Source organism: Atractosteus spatula, chromosome 9, assembly GCF_055471065.1.
Source record: "Atractosteus spatula isolate fAtrSpa1 chromosome 9, fAtrSpa1.hap1, whole genome shotgun sequence".
NCBI classification, from domain to species: domain Eukaryota; kingdom Metazoa; phylum Chordata; class Actinopteri; order Semionotiformes; family Lepisosteidae; genus Atractosteus; species Atractosteus spatula.
This window is the reverse complement of record NC_142714.1, coordinates 11,609,461-11,626,940: the sequence shown is the minus strand read 5'-3', so window position 1 is coordinate 11,626,940 and position 17,480 is coordinate 11,609,461. Positions and strand designations below refer to the sequence as shown.

At 37.6% G+C, this 17,480-nt stretch overlaps 1 protein-coding gene across 5 annotated transcripts in view; it reads left to right on the top strand.

The window, feature by feature from the left end:
* The window catches only part of ppp2r5ca (protein phosphatase 2, regulatory subunit B', gamma a), a 44,087-nt gene extending 31,933 nt beyond the window's left edge, over positions 1-12,154 (top strand). For 3 of the 5 annotated variants that reach the window (XM_088924684.1, XM_088924686.1, XM_088924688.1), the window contains 8 exons: positions 620-728; positions 1,661-1,714; positions 2,541-2,711; positions 3,034-3,161; positions 3,335-3,436; positions 3,883-3,955; positions 7,265-7,381; positions 9,173-12,154. In XM_088924684.1, coding sequence (XP_088780810.1) covers positions 620-728; positions 1,661-1,714; positions 2,541-2,711; positions 3,034-3,161; positions 3,335-3,436; positions 3,883-3,955; positions 7,265-7,381; positions 9,173-9,307 — 889 coding nt within the window. In that variant the 3' untranslated portion in view covers positions 9,308-12,154. The remainder of the gene's footprint in view (positions 1-619; positions 729-1,660; positions 1,715-2,540; positions 2,712-3,033; positions 3,162-3,334; positions 3,437-3,882; positions 3,956-7,264; positions 7,382-9,172) is intronic. The other 2 variants (XM_088924685.1, XM_088924689.1) reach the window with 1 other exon arrangement.
* The last annotated feature ends 5,326 nt before the right edge of the window (positions 12,155-17,480 follow it).

Here is a 17,480-nt window from a genome sequence, read left to right as displayed (position 1 = left end):
TCTCTACTCTTAAAGCTAAACTGGGTTGAACTGCAAATTGAATTCCAGGCCTATTCAGTTGTACTGAAACACTAATAAAAAATATTCACTGTACTGTTATCTAGCTAAAGCTAACTACTGTAAATTCAAAATAAAAACTGGAGTATGATTGTGTACAAGACTTAATGTGCATGAAGGTTCAGGATGTTTTTTGCCCCTCTTACACAGTGTGATCATATTAGTGATGCATTTGAACTATTAAGTAAGGTTTTGGTTGACTTTTTAAGGTTTGATATTCAGCTTTTTTTAATGATTATTCATTTGAGCATTTTTCATTCGTTTTTCTGCTGGTGAATATTCAGTTTTTTTCTGTTCTAAATGCTATCTTAATCATGGCTTTTCAGAACCCACATTGCCTGATTTTATAGGATTTGAGACAGCACAACGCTTTTTTTCATTAGTATAAAAAAAGTTGTCTTCCGCTTTGTTTTAATGCAAAGAACACCTTTAATGAAATATTTGGCCCTGTGTTCTTTACAACTGAAAAGTTTTATTTTTGAAAATGGGCATTTGAAATTAAAACCATCCCTACGTAGTTTAATATTATTCAGCATATAAATAATGCACTTTTTCTTGACAGCATAATTAATGGATTTGCCTTACCATTAAAAGAAGAGCACAAGATTTTCTTACTGAAAGTTTTGCTGCCTTTGCACAAAGTCAAGTCACTTAGTGTCTACCATCCACAGGTAACATTTTTGTTCTTTTGCTTTAAAGAATTACCAGGTCCATTCAGTGCAAATGAATACAACTTGGCTGCAAACTTATTAAAATATCTTTTTTACATCTACATTGAACATCCCTTTCTGAATACGTTTCTGGCTAGTAAGTGCCCCATAACAGCAAAAGAATGATTGTATAGCCAGTGCAGATCTGATACTGTCAAGTTTTTATGTTCTGACTAATGTAAAGCCAGACCTTACAAGCAGAAAGTTATTAGAGTTTGAAAATAAATTGATGGTCATCCCAAAGGTTATTTCATTCCAAACCTCTGCTTATGCTCCAGTAGGATAACGGATATAAGCCATTATATGAGAAACGGACTATTGTGTGAGCAAAACCTGACCCTGCACCAGATTACTAAAACCAAAATACTAATTTCTCCAAGTTGAGTACTTAAGCAGTTGGCTTTGTGAAGCATCTGTACATTTTATAGTTAATACAAATAGATACCAAAGGTACTTCCATATCCATTTGTTTTGTTGATGGATGGATCAGTAACATTGCTCTTGTTTATGTAATTTTTCAAAATTCAATTAATGTATGGGGAGAAAAAGATTAAGGCTTTTCAGACTTAATTTCTGGTTCCTAGACTTTAGAATTTAAGTGATTTATTAAAGTGTATTCAGTTTTGAATTCATAACCGTCTCAGTTTATATAAAAATCCATTTCATGTCACTTACATTACAAACTGAGGCAAACGCAAGTAGCATCATTTATGTGATCACTTTTCTGATGCAATTTGCCAGACGAAATTGAGAGACATGTTGACCATTGATTGTTTAAGTGTAGCATTGTCAGAAATCTTCCCTTAGTTTTAAGTTGTATATTAGTATACATTGTGTACATTAATATATATTTTAAAGTGAATAAAACCTAATCTACTGTGTTTTTGTTTTAGCTGGCATACTGTGTCGTTCAGTTTCTAGAGAAGGACAGCACTCTCACTGAACCAGTAAGTTATTTTGTGCGGTTGTTTTCACAAATTAAAATCACTTAAGTGTTGTTCGGGACTCAGATTTAAAAAAATTCTTTGTCGTGAAAACCTGTAGACATTTCACAGCTATTTCTCTTTATGGAAGATGTAAAATATTGTACTTGAACATACCAAAGTGAGCTGCGTGCTCTGCTGAGGAAATACATGCTGATACTAAATAATGATAGACTAGGTAAAGGGTAGTTTAAATACAGTAATCCTATTTTGTTGGCTTCTTTGGCAACCATGGGGTATCAAGTGAGGCACTAAATGACTGTATACTACCGGACAACCATCTTTGCCTAAGGTTAGTGAAAGTGTGTCTGAAACGTACGTTGTTGGATACTTGTGTACAAAGGGAGCAAGCAGAAAAAATCTTTAAAAGGCTGTGATATTGTTTTAATCACTGATAACCTGAAATCTAATGGTCTTCAGCCTACTCCTGGAAACGTCTTTTCAGGGTAGGGACTAGAAAGGACTGTTTACATCCAAATGCAAGTGTTAACGTCTTTTTTTGTATGGTGTTTTTTTATGTTGCCAGCAAGGGTTATCTATTGTTTCCCATCAAAAGCTGGATAGCAGTCATTATTTCTTAAAGGACTTGTCAGTAACGTTCATGCTGACAAGATCAAGCGAAGCCTGATAAATGTTACCACAGTATAACGTGTCTGGCAAAGATTTTAATATCAAGTGTATAAATATTACATTGGCTAAGTTAATGCTTTGGTGACGACATGCTGACATTTTCCTGCCAAATTTCTATTTTCACATTAAAGAGAAACTTCTTTCCTTTTCATTTCGCAAGGTTGTTATGGCACTTCTCAAATACTGGCCAAAGACCCACAGTCCAAAGGAAGTTATGTTTCTTAATGAACTAGAGGAAATATTGGATGTAATTGAACCATCAGAGTTTGTGAAGGTCATGGAGCCTCTATTTAGACAGCTGGCAAAGTGTGTTTCCAGTCCGCATTTTCAGGTCAGTAATTGTATCACTTTTCGTCTGCTGCATATTTGTCAGTAAACAGTTAACAGTCTCATGGTTTAGATGCAATTTTAAACAACACATTCACCAGCTAGGGGAGAGTATGCAGTGGATAAGGGCTGGCAATTGTGCCTATTATGCTATTTTAATTTATCTCCTAAAGCTGTTCCATTTATTTTTACCTTGGTTCAAATTTTGAGTTGGCTAATGAATGTACTTGAAAAGCTTACTAATGTAGTCTCAAATGTTATTTATTTTCAGTGTTATGTGACTTTGCTTTTTTTGTCCTAGACTTGCTAAGATGTGTTTTTTTTAGGTTGCAGAAAGAGCATTGTATTATTGGAATAATGAGTATATAATGAGCCTAATCAGTGACAATGCAGCGAAGATTTTGCCCATCATGTTCCCATCTCTGTATCGCAATTCAAAGACTCACTGGAACAAGTAAGACCACATTCAAAATGCTGACTACTTTTAAAATTCATGCTTTCTCTGCTTTACTGAGTGAATATGTATTTGCCCACTTTGTTTACAGCATTTGCATTTATTTTTCTTGAATTTTTGCCTAGTTTTACTTATGACTAGCTTGTATTATAATTCTAATATTTAATTTACAGAACCATCCATGGTTTGATCTACAATGCTCTGAAGCTCTTCATGGAAATGAATCAGAAGCTGTTTGATGATTGCACTCAACAGTTCAGAGCAGAAAAGAATAAGTAAGTGTACACTGATGTTTTATATAAACAAAGATGTGTGTGCAGATCCAGACATCTTTTTTCCCCCTCAAGCATTAGTATATAGTTCTTGTCTGTTATCTGACTTTTGTAACAGTTTTAACTTGGATAGAGGTCGCTGTATTTTGTGGGATCATTCTAAAGTTTTCTGCTTCACTAATTATACATACACAATTTAACGGTCTTAAAAGAAACAGATTAATTTCACTCTTATTTAAAATAACCATAAACTTTTAAGAATTAGTGTTGTCTGTAAACCCAAGTATTTGTCTTTATTTGCTGTGGAAAATGTAATGAGCTCTTCTAGACCTAAATTGGATGACCACACAAATATAAGTACATGACCATAGAATAAATGAAAGGATTTTTGCTTTCAAATTGTCTTTTAAAAAATACAGGAAAGATTTAAATTTTATTGTTATTTACAGAGAGAAGGTAAAGTCAAAAGAGAGGGAGGAGGCCTGGATTAAGATTGAAATTCTTGCCAAATCAAACCCACAGGTCAGTGAGCACATAAACAGTGCTACAGATATTTTTTCTTTAACATTACTAACATACTTAACGCACTCAAAGCTGCCACAATTTTTTGCTCCAAAACTAAATGTACTGGGTTTTCTTTTTTCACAAAAGCAGAGCACAAATGGAAACTGTCCTTTTTTTTGTTACGTAAGATGTTTTTCACAGAGTATTTTTAACTGTTGCTGAAAAGAACATTTTAAAATTGGCACAGCGACCATGTGTTGAAGCATGTGAATATCTGGTCTGTGATCTATACAAAAAAACAGTGTGTGTATATATATATATTCTGAACATCAATAGGAACCTTTCACTTATGTATGCTTTAGAAAAATAAGGTATTCATATTTTGGGGTATTGATTTTTTTTGGCATCGTTTTAATTATTGGACCATTCTTAACTGATTTTACTTGACTACAAATTGCATAAAACCAGGTCATTTAACCTGTTGCCAAAAGAGAACACGGAAAGGAATAATTTGTTTATTGTGATATTAAGGGACCAGCCTTTTTGTGCCAGATGTATTTTGGAGGCTGAACTCTACCAGTGAACTGTTGCGTTGTGCTTTAATCCTCCTTAGCAATAAATCAGGGGTCTCAGATGGATATTAGACAGTGCAGTGATGTTGTGCAGAGCAATACACTGCTAGCCTGATTGTTTACAACAGACCAGTCATCGGGGAGGTGCAAGAATAAGGAGTATCTAGTCGCTGTAGAACGGTGGCGTACACCCTCGTGCTGCTTGTGTAACACTGGCTTTTCTTGAGAGCTGGGAAGTGACCGTTCTGCCATGGATGTCCTGCTCACCAAGCATAATCCTCATTGAACGTTTTTGGGATGAGCTGGGATAACATGTGGCTAGGACTCACAAACGAGTAAAGGGGCGCGTGCTTGTCCAGGAGTGGGGCAGGATCCCTTGCAATGCAATGCGGGCATTTTACACATGAATGGCTTGTACTGCTTCTGATCGTGGCCACACATGCTGCAATCACAGCAGACTCCCTGCTCCCCATTTATCAGCACTGTTGATGATAAATGCTAATCAGTATGATGGATTAACACTGATGTAGGTATCTGCTACAAAGAAAATGGTCATTTTCCTGACATGAACTCTGAATTAATCGCAGTGAACTGATGCATTTCATTTGATTCTCCATAAATGTATACGCTATTCTACAGTGTTGTCCAAATTAAACGGTCTTAAATGATCTATTTGCTTATGTCGGAATAACTAGGGTTTTCTATAGAGTACAAAATCCTTCAGGGATGATGGAGAATGAAACCTTTATTAAAGTCTGAGGCTGATATTTTGACTATTAAATTGTGCTTTTGTGATCTCGGGTTTTAACTTGCCACTACATGACCGTACCTATTAGTTGTGTTGCACAGGTGCAGACAGTTAATGAATCTTGCAGTTACATTAATATTTGCACTTGGAGTATGTTGCGATCTGAAAAGTCACAAGTGCTATTATTTTAACTCCTCCTCTGAAGTAATGCATTGTTGCAGTATGAAGTTCTGTTAAGTAGAGCTTTAGGATGCCCTTAACAATGACTAAAGACCTCTTTGTATAATCATTGCATTCTTGTAGTACAGCTCCTAGCCACACTGATTGCAATATATTATATCAGTAAGCTAAGCTGTGTACTTAAAACCTCAAAGCTCTCAATTAAAATGGTTCCCTCATTTCTATGACATAAATATTCTGAATGTCAGACTGAAGATTTTTGTGAATTTGAGTTTAAGCTTTTCAGGCCATTAAATTAGTAGTAGTATCATAGCTTTTGCAGCATAAAAATTAAGATTGTAGCTTGTTTTTGCTGAAGCTGTAGTTTTTCTTTTGAGACTGAAAACATTAGAAAAACATTTAATCTGAGAGAATTTTGGATTTTAGAAAAATGAACTCATTGATTTTAGGTGTAGATTTAACTAGTTTGTACTCTTTCCTTTGCTGAATTCACATCATGTCACAGGATGATCTAATTGTAAAGGGTGTATTTACTTGCATGCCATATCTAAAGATCGTATCTTTTACATCATGTTGAAGAACAGCATAGGGAGGTCCTTCTGGAAGCATTAACATGTGCCATCCATGAGACTCCTGCTCATGTCAAAACCAGGAGGTCATTCAGGCCCTCAAACTGTATCTTTTGCTTCTACAGTGTACAGGTAGCTCATGGGTCCTTGTTCAGTCAAGAATGGTAAAAGTACCATTTTAATCCCTGCACCAACCATGCAGAGGCTGAGGCTACAGAATGTCAGCACCTTGCCTTATTCCATGCCCAGAACTCAAGCAGTAGGGAAGTCAATGTCAGACTGATCAGTCCCAGTATCACCGTTTCCTGATGAGTTGTTATATGGGCCCTCAGCTGTCCCTAAACCCCATCCTGGTTACGTTTTCTTACCATCTCTAAGGAGCTGTGATCACTAGCTAAACCTTGAAAATGAACCACCTATTATTTGGGTCCTGCAGTATGAGTGACCTTTACTGAATGACCTACCCAGTTTTAAAATTAAAATGTAGATCCATGTTTGGCTTCTTATAACTATTGTGATGGGTTTAAGATAACTTTTTTTACCATCCCCATCCTGGGTTTGAAATTTGGTTGATCCTGGGCTTGATTTTTTTTTTAAAGCCCTTTAAATGAGTTCTAGTTATTCCTCTAACATGAAAGTGCGTCACAAAACTGCATCCAGCTACCAACTCCATAAATTGCATATTAAGAGTATAAAAAGCATTATCCTGAGAGAAGCAGTCGGTGTGCATTGATCTGTATGTACTTTTTAATTTGGAGATCTTAAGTTTTACTCACTTACCCTTGCAGTTGCATTAGAGATTTATTGGTCAGATTTTATAGTTGACTGTAAAGCTTCTGTTCTGCATTGATTTCTCCAAATAAATACCTCTTGTATCACTAGGGTAATTCTTTACTTCAGACAGTTTAATCATTTGACGGTTGTTAATTCCTATAAAGCACAGTTCTTAAAAGGTTTTGAGCAAACTGACACTTCAAAACATCAAGGTAATTTCTTTACAGTTATAGCTTGTTTATAATTGAATTTACTAAAGATTCATCTTAGACATTCCCCACATTTGACAAATGGTCATAATTACATTTTGTTTTCTATTTCCGTCTATACATCATTCTTTATTATTTTGTGTTCTAGGGAAATGGTTCCTTCGTTCCATTTTTCTACTTCTTTCCCTCCTGTTAACCTCTTTCTCCCATTTCCTCTTCTGTCTTTCTCTGCTTGCAACTGATTTTGATTTATTTTTTTTGCTTTTTTATATTAGTACCATGTGTATGTTGATTCCTCTGGCCTCAATAGTCCAGTAGAAATGGAGACAGATGGTCCCTTGATAGAAGATGTTCAGATGTTAAAAAAGACTGTAGAGGAAGAAGCTACTCAGGTAAAAAATGAATTTATGAATCTCCTCTAATCATAGCAGTCACAACCACTAAGCCTTTCAAAGATAGGATATGGACTGAGCACTGGAATCAATAACATTATGTAGGATGCAAATGTCTGCATGGATTTGAGGGTAGAATATCCCTCTTAACCTTAGCATGTTGCTTATTTTCATTTACTACATTTTCATATACTTTCATAAAACTTCCATGGGTGAGTGGCCATCTTTCCTTTTGCTTTTAATAAACAGTGCTGTAACCAAAGTGATAATACCATTCTTGTTGAATGGCATATTTACTACAAATGTTTGTTGTACAGTACTATATTGCTCCTTGAATATAGCTTATGAGAATGGAAGAGTTAATGGATGTATTCTGAAGCTGTTGTAGGCCATAACAGTTGTAAAAGGTGGAAGCAAGACTATTTTTAAAAGTCTACAAATACTATCCTGGAATTTAACCATTGCACAAAACAATTATAAAGTCACTATCAAAAGCTGTAATTCTTCTCAGTTCTGTTCTGTTTAAATTTTCTGACTGGCAAAAATATTTAGTTCCACACAATACACAATAGTACACAAGCATTGGTCAGTGAGTCAGTTCCATATAATAAATTCTAATGATATAATGTTATGGTTATTGTAGGCACTTGAACATAAGAGCTCAAAGCTCTGTTGCATAATAAATCCTTAGGAACAAGTAAAAGTTTATTCCATGTTGAAAAGAAACGTTTCAGCTGTGGGGCCTTCTTCACACTGGTTGTTCCTTTTCTATGTTGTTTACTAAATGACATAATTACAAAGTTTTAAAACGGAATAAAATTACAAAGGTTCCAATTAAGAAGTTTATTCCACTTAAGGATCTAATTACATAATGAGCTTGACTGGAATAAAGCAGGTATGCAAGTTCTCTGGACCAGAGTTGGGGGGGATAGTCTTGCCTTAAGGTTTTAAGTTTTAGTTGGGGTTTTTTTGGTCTCTAGAAGATTGTTCCCCACAAGCAATTTAATCGGAAGCCTGAACTTTGTATTAAAGACTGCTTGAGCTGGATACGTGCCTTTAACTGGCATTTTTTTAATGTATAACCCCCCCCCCTTGTTCCTGTTTGTTTGCAATTATAACAATAACCTGTATATACACTTCCTTTCTTGACTAAAAAGTGTAAAATGCTGACCAAACTAACCACACTGTTACAATTATTGACTCATTCGTCACATCTGGAGCTGGGGAGCAGGAACATCTCACCGTCTTGTCAATTTTTTACACTGCTTGGCAATTTAAATTGTAAAACGTAATTGTTTAGAACATATTCTAGTGCAGGACATTGTTTAGAGTGAATAACATTTGGAGTGAGATTTAGATCCACAGTAGTCATATCTTCATATCAGGGGTTCCCAGCACCTGCTGGTTTTCATTCTAGCTGAGCTTAATTGCTTGATTGAACCCTTAATTCCCTTAATTGGAGCTATCAAGTTGCTTGAAATGGGGGAAATTTGCAACTTTGGCATTTTGTTACTAATGAAATGCTATAGTTAAAAATCAATCTACAACATTTTTAAGAGCTGAAAATGGTAAAACAGTTCAAATGATCCATAACTCAGTTCAGGTTTCGGTTTGTATTACTGAGAATTTTGCTGGAAGAAAAACTTACTGATCTCAAAATGAAACGCCATCCTCTGCCACCATGCAAGCTTATAACATACCGTACTACAGGAGCTGTAGTCGGATCTAGTGGCATGCAGCCGGTTTTGTGAAAGTCTTGTGTGTCTGGCCTGATTTGCACCATCTCTACAGTTGCAGAGAGATCAGCGAAAGGACCGGCCTCTGGTGCGACGCAAGTCTGAGCTGCCTCAGGATATTTACACCGTGAAAGCCTTGGAATCCCATCGCCGCGCTGAAGAAATGTTGACGACTCATGATGGGCACTAGACAGGCGGGTGGTTTTCCCGCCCTGAAATCCTCAGCACAGCTAAAATACTGGCACAGAAACAACGAGACGTGCCCGTGTTATACAGTTCCCGCGCTCTGATCATTATTGGTTTCCGCTTTCTCAGGTGTTCTTTTTTGTTTTTCTTTTTTCCTCCTGAATGTTATGTGCCTGTATTGGATTTTTGTCATTTCATTCAAAAAAAAAAACTCGGAACATAAGCTCCCAAGATACTTGGTCAGTTGCATGTGGAGAGTGAATGCAATGTACGGTGTAGCTGGGGAGAAACTTAAGGAGAAAGCAAAAACTGAGTGGGGTGGTGCTGCTTTTTTTTCTTTCTAAAGGGAACAAACCAGGAAAGGCAACAGGTTGGATACCAGTTTTTTCTTTCAAGCCCAGGGACAGCTGCCAGTGCCAAGACATTTTTATTCGTTTTATTGACTACATGTTAATATTTAATCTTCTAATCTTTTTAACAGTGGGGAGGGGGACTTCTGAAGAGGTGTCAGTTTTGGCCACAGATTTTCTAATCGGTCTAAAAATGTGCAGATGAACGGCATATTTGATGGAGCTGTTCCCTTGGAGTGGAGTCATTAAAAGGAAGGAAAGACATTTTTTCTGGACTCCGTTCTACAGTAGAAGCTCTTTACAAGTTTTGTGCCATACCAATTACTTCTACTTTTTTTTAAATAAAATTAGTACAGTTCTTTAGGCAATAAGCTTACTCAGAATGCATTTTGAATTTGGTAGTTCAAACAATGGTAAATTTCATTAAGAGCATCAGATTGGGCTGTCAAATTGCACAATATCCCAGGCTACAATGCTGATCTGTTCAAATGTTTTTTTTGTACAAAGTGTAAAATATTAGAGACCATTTTTTTAAAGATTTCTCTATTGAGTATTGTTTCCATTTACTTTACCACCACTAATAAGACTTCATTCTGTTAGTAGATGTTTGAAAGAAGCCTGTTTCAGTGGCTAACTCTTTACCTTCAGGTAAAATGGCTAACCCTCTGGGAATTAAGTCATAGCAGTAGAATCCAAATTGAATAGGATGCAGAAATGCTGAACATGTCATCTATATCCATTAATATGCATGCTTTGCACTCAGTGCATCTTGCTATTGCGGTTATGCAGTACATTCCAGTGACAGTTGCATACCTTTTAAGCAGCTATGATTTGGTTGTGCACATTGTCAGTCTCATTTAATATGATGCTAAAAAGGGGTAGTAATTTTCTGTTCATCAGCAGTATCCCTTGTTCCTATTCAGTATATTTAACATTATTGTTTGCCTTTGTTATTTACCTAAAAAAATATAATTTAGGTTACCCCTAAAGCAGGGAAGGTTTTATCCTATAAGTGATGTTATTCTACAGGCATTCAGGGTAATTTGGAGTTAGAGGCAAACGCACATCTCATCCCAGTGGCTATGTAATTTACGTGTTCCCATGTTTAGGCAGTGATTATTCTCACAGGTGCTTAACCTTAGAACTTGGAAAGTACTGTTATCTTTATTAATGTTATAGAACAGTCTTTCTCGATTATATAAAGGTCTTTCCATGAGTGCCTTTATTATATAAAAAAGATTGGTAAATACTGGCCTCAATAAGAGAAGAGCCAATAGTTTGGTGTACCAACTACTTTACCCTTCATATTTAGTCAATCTCCTTTGGCAGAAGAAAAACCCGTATGGATATATGCATTTGTTCCAACAGATATGGTGGTTAGCAAAGTTACCATATGAAATTCTGCTCCTGTTGAATTGCAGCTGAATTGAAAACTTGAGAATGCTGCAAAACAGCTTGTTGAACTACCTAAAAAGCACTTCCTGTTAAACTTGAAAAAATGCGCTGTGTTGTACTATCCCAAATGAAGCAGTCTTGCTTTTCTCCATGTTTCTGTGTATTTATCCCCCTTTTTACTTGACAGAGGCTGTCCCAACATGCCTCCCTGTCAAGGAGAGAAGAGTGCTTAGTTTTCTGTTTTTGTTTTTTTTGTCAGTCTTCATACCATTGTTTGAACTTCCATGTTTGTTAACTGGTAGTTCACCAAATAGTCCTCTGGTCTGGGTGTACAATGTTTATGGAAAGTTATAATTTCTTTGCCCACTCAACTGTGTCTGTTTAATGTTTGGTTGAATGTGCAAAATGTAAAATATACTACCATGTTCAGCATTTTTCTCCTCTTTTTGAAGAACAACAATCACCAAACTATTTTTCCCTCTTAACAAAGATATATTGCTGTTATATTAATAGTTTGAATTGTTTTACAGGATGGTGCCGCATTTTCTAATGAAACAACCTTTGAGCTTTTTTTGTATTGCTGTAATGGTACCAATGAATTACTGAATTCGTACAAAAAAGCAGAAAAAGATGGTTTTGGTGACTGTTTTTCTTTCATCAGTGGCTTTACTTCAGCATCTGCAAGTTTGTTTGTGCTTTCCGAAATACAATAACGGCAAGTGTCCTTTAGTATGCGATCTGTACTAAATGGCTTCATTTAATATTGTACATACAATGTACTTTGTTTTATGTAGTGTTATATATCTATTAAACATTAGGTTTCATATTTTGTACAAAATGGTCCTATGTACAGAATAAAACGTTAATAGCATCTGCAAAAATTTGATAAGTGGCAGACTTTTCTTTTTGACAGTCCCTGTATCTATCTGCATTAGAAATGTTAAAACATTTAAATTCTAATATTTTTATCAATTTGTAATTCTCAAGATTTGTTTCCACAATGATGTCTGTGACAAAAATCTTCATACATCAGCCTTTTGTGTGCTTTTATCCAATTCTAAAGTTGTGTACATCGAAATAGAATAAATGAAGAGAACATGTGGATTTTATATTTTCATCCTAAAAGAATCAGTGTTTTTACTTCAGGTGTTAAGACTGTTTTCTACTTTTTGTGTGTTTACCAGAAAGCTTAAAGTGGAGTGTCAAAACTATAAATGAATGAGAGATGGGGGAAATCTACAGAAGTCCAGGAAATTGACTCCAAAGTGAGGATGGAAAAAGTGGGTACAGCAGAATAAGAAATAGCCACAGATTCTAAATCCCACTTCCAGATGGCACCAGTTCACCAGAGGCTTCTTTCTGTTCCATCGAATCAGTTGCTGACCACTTTGGTTTTAATTTGTAATGAGTAGATGGGTGGAGATTTAATCTGCTAATTTATTTAATCCCTAAAGTAATTTGCCCAGAGGTCTCCAGTCGTGCTCTTGTAGAGCCCTTGCCCTGTAGGCTTATAAGGAGCATATTAAATCATCAATGTCTAACGTCCTGGAAAAAAACTGTAGTCACTGAATCAGATGACTGTTTTGAGTGATCTAAATTATTTAGCTAATCAGAATACCCTGCAGCTGTTCAGGACCAAGGCTTTTAAATGAACACATACCTTGCTTAATTGATCAATCTTTAAGAAACAGGTGGCTCAGAGTGACCTAGAAGTCTTCAGGATCTGAACTCTCCAAAACCGGGATTTTCAATCCCGGACCTCGATTATGCAGAGTCTGGAAGTACAATAAAAATTAAAGTTGGAATCGGTTTAAGTTCATATAGATTTGAAGTGTGTTATCCCATAATTATTAAGTCCCCTGTTGGCACAATTTGCAAGTGCTATTCAGTTCTCTTAGCATTTTGTCTTCTGCTTTGATTTGAAAGTTAAAATTGTAGATAAAGAAACTTCTATGATGCATCCTGCTGCAATGATTTTCAGACACGTTCTTGAAGGGGCTTGGAATTGAATATGGCGATAATCTCGTCACTGTCTAGAGAGTCGGCAAATTCCCGTTCAAATGACAGCTAGTTTGCAAAGGTCTCTCATATGAGGACTTTGTCTTAAGCTAAAGAAAAGCTGCAAGAGCTCATTTTCACTTGTTGCTTGTAACAGTTCTAAGTATTTCGAATGCCTGCTTTTAGATTGTTCAGTAGTTTCACGAGTTACTCTGAAGTTAATGTTTTATTGCAAAACACAATGAACACAACGCAAAACGCAAGATTCAAAATCCGTCCGAAATACTGTATTTAAAATACCATGCAGGGTTTACCTAGAGCTCCGTGAAGTTGGCCCCCCTACAGAATGCACAAACGATGAAACCCACCTTATTCGTTAGTTGCAAAGGAACAAGTAATAGATTTATTCCATGCTGAAAAGAGAAGAAAAAAACACAACGTTTCGGCAGTGTTTGTGTCAGTTTGTGCAGTTGAAAGTAGCGTTTGTGCTGCTTTCGTTCCCGAGATATAGCGCCTTGTTTTTCCGGTGATCACGTGACTATGCAGGGTGACTTTGACCTCTAGTGACCCCGTCTGCCGGGTTCAAGCGTCTGTTACCGGTGGGAGAGTAACAGTTCTGCAATTGTTCCTCTGTTTGCCTGGGGGGGCAGCGGTGAATTTTGCATTTAATATCAGTGTCTTTTGTGCGTTTGTGTGAGCAGAAAAAATTACATTTGTCATGAATATCACATACTCTAATCAGAAGAGTTGCGGGTGTAGTCTCAAAAAGTGAACACTAGTAAACAATTGCATGTTCTTACCAAGAGGCTTTAACGAGCACGTCTTAATACTTTGTAGCGGTGTGCTTCTTAAAAAAATCTGAAGTGATCAGTTTCTCACTGTCTCCTTAAATAAACACGCGCACCAGGGGACGTGTAAAGATTCGAGCCTTGTGTTCAAAAAGGCTTGAATCTGCAACTTAAAGAACAAGACCACTGTTGCACTTTTTATGCAAAGCACATTCGTTAACGTGAAAAAGAACCAGGATGTTTTGTAAGGAGCACTACGTACAAGGTTGTCGCGGGTAGTAAATAACACATCCGAGAAGCAACACTGGAAAATCCAGTCTCACACCTGCGGACCGCGGCAATATTGAAAACTTTTTTTTTATTTTCACATAACAGAAGTGAACATATATCTGAATTCTTTAATAAACTGTCATTATCCGTGTGTTTGTATTTACAGGGGTCTTATGCGCGAACATGAAGCGATGAGTTCAAAGTCCTTTTATCTTTGTGTTTCCGGCCAGTCCTTGGTGTAGAATACAGCGTGAGGGCACACCTGCCCTCTGAACACACAGGTATGGGCGCCTGTGTTAGATCCTCAGGTGAAGTCGAGTCTTCTGCAGTCTGCAATGTAATGACCCGGACATGTTTGCTTGTCCTGCTCCATGAAGTTGGCCACCCGCCCGTCGAACAGCACAAACGACGAAACTCATCGCAATCGTTAGTGCTACGTTTGTGCCGGTTTGTGTCGCTGTAAGTGGCGTTTGTGCTGCTTTTGTTTCCGAGATATAGCGCCTGTTTATTCGCGTAATCACTTGACTATCTACAAGGAAGTTAACAGGTACCAGCAAACTCGGTACTTGAACTCCTGATTGTGATGAAAACAATGGGGGCAATTTGTTTTCCGAGTCTGTCTGGTCGGGTGGGGTGGATGTTTCAATATATTTCAATATAGCGCCTTCTTTTCCTACCTGTGACGTCACTCCGACGCAAAGTCACGACCACCAGATCTTTCGGTTGTGATCTTTTGATCAGTTGACCCCAGACTTTGCATCCTTTCCACGAATAAACAGCCTTACATTTAGGGACGAGTTACTATGTTAGTTGATTGGGTTAGGTGTTTTCTTTTCGTTTTTAACCATGTTCTCGAAAATGTATTGCTTGTGTACTCCTTTCATTGGTGAAGAGACACCAGTTTCCAAATTACCGCTGGTACAACACGAGAGCCCATATTCACATTTTTACGTATTAGTTTCAAGATCGATATAATTTAACAATAAAAAACAAAATGGAAAGCACGAGCATAATAATATAATGATCATACACTTTACATTTCTATTCATTTTTGAAGTACAAAGCAGTTGTTTCCCCTACCTTAAATATACGATTAAAATTGTTCAAATACCATGTATTCATTACAGAAAGCAGCGGAGATAGTTATATTGCAAATAAAAAATGTATTTGTTTCGAATAGTTCGTGACAAAAAAAATCTAAATAAGTAAAAATAAGCATTTAAAGCATTAATAAAGCATTTTAAAAATAGATTCTCATTGACAGTAAACAAGCCGATCCACTTGGCGCTGCTAGCTTGAACAGCTCTCAGACCCGTGACTGGCTAAACCTCCGAACAGCTCGGGCCGCGATTGGGTGAAGAGTGAGAATCGACACTCTGATTGGGTAAAGCGCCACAGTGGAAGTTCTGTGTAACGTGTGTGCTGTATGAGCACGTTGGATATACAGTAACACATCCACAGCGCGTTCACGACTCCGATAGCATGTCAGGATAGGAGTGCGCGCACCACGATCACATCGCGATACCCATTGCGACTGGCGCATCACTGTCATGGCGCCACTGTCGCGACATGAAAGGCCTTATATCCCGATATGACATGCCCAGCCAAGACGCCCCCCCCCCCCCATGTCGCGATATGGAGTCCATATATCGCGATATGACTAAAACTCGTCACGCCCATGTCCTGACATGAAATCCGCATGTCGCGATATGACATATCCCAGAAAAAGTGCCCCGCCCCATGTCGCGACATGAAAGGCCCTATATCGCGATATGACATGCCAAGCCAAAACGCCCACCCCCCATGTCGTGACATGGAGTCCATATATCGCGATATGACTGAAACTCGTCACGCCCATGTCCTGACATGAAATCCGCATGTCGCGATATGACATATCCCGGAAAAAGTGCCCCGCCCCCATGTCGTGACATGACATGAATCTATATGTTGCGATAGGACAAACCCTGACTGGATATGCTGACCCCATGTGGCAACACAAAGTCCATATATCGCGGCACGTCCTATCTGGTTTTATCATGTCCTGATATGTGACCTTTGTTGCGACAGCGGTGCCAGGGTGGCATGGAAGCAAGGCGCCAGTCGTGATATACACTGCCGCGACATACATGCGATATACAAGGGGTCCCTATCATGACATGCTGCGGCGCTCTTGTCGCGATGGTATCCCAGTTACGCGTTTAGCAACAGCATGTTACGGTAGGGAAAGAAAAGGAAAACTTGCCTTAGAAAATAAAAACCATAGATCTTACAATCACTGTGATTTTACATACATTACAACCACAAGTTTATGTCATAGATGGTTAACTTGTTGGCATGCGTCATGTCTTAGTATTATTCACATATAAGGAGGCTCATTTGTTTATGGATATTGATTGTCTTTAAAATGTTAAGGGTACGAGCTAAACTAACAGAGCGCTTGAACTCTGCAGACGGGGTCACTGGAGGTCAAAGTCACTGTGGATGGTCACGTGATCACCGGAAAACCAAGGCGCTGTATCTCGGGAACGAAAGCAGCAAACGTAGCACTAACAAATAATACCGGTTTGGTTTTAAACTTGTATGAAACCCAAGAAATTATTATTCTATTTTCTATGCCAAAAGACACCTAATTTGGAAATTCGTGACTTCCCACAAGACTTAACACTGAATTCTTATAGTCGCATTATAGTGCTAACCAATTCATCGTACCTTTAATTTCAAGAATGATCTGCTAATAAAAGCATTTAGAGGCGATCTGAATAGTTATCTGTAAAATGCACACTCGCAGCTATCCGTCAATAATACAGTGAGCCAATTGCAAATCACATACGTTGAAAAAAATCAAACACGCAACATAAAACAAATCATGTAACGCAATCAAGGAGGAAAAAATCTTTAATTACTTTGGACTGATTGGGTAGACATTCCAAAACTTGTAATTTGTTTACAGGAGAAATTTTAGAACCTCTTCGTGCTGAACTCCTACAGGTGGAGCACGTATCGAGCTGCTACAAGCAAACGCGTGCACTGCCCCTTCCGTTCCAGAAACACTTGTATTCGGAAGCCAGGCTGTACTCTTTAAACCCCAAGATATCTGTAGCATCTCATGTGTATTATATGTTTCGGGACTGGTCTGGTCATCTACAGGGGGCTTTTTGAAAAACGCAGATATATGAATTTGTTTTGCCATGTTGGCTAATAAACCAAAAACCTAGCGCTAGATAGCTCAAAGAGCTGTCGACAACGATAGCCCCACTATATTTACATAATTGTCTTATTGGCCACAAAAGATACAGCGAGCCAATAGCAAATCACATACGATGGGAAAAAAATCAAACGCGTAACATTAAAAAGCAAATCATGTAACGCAAACATG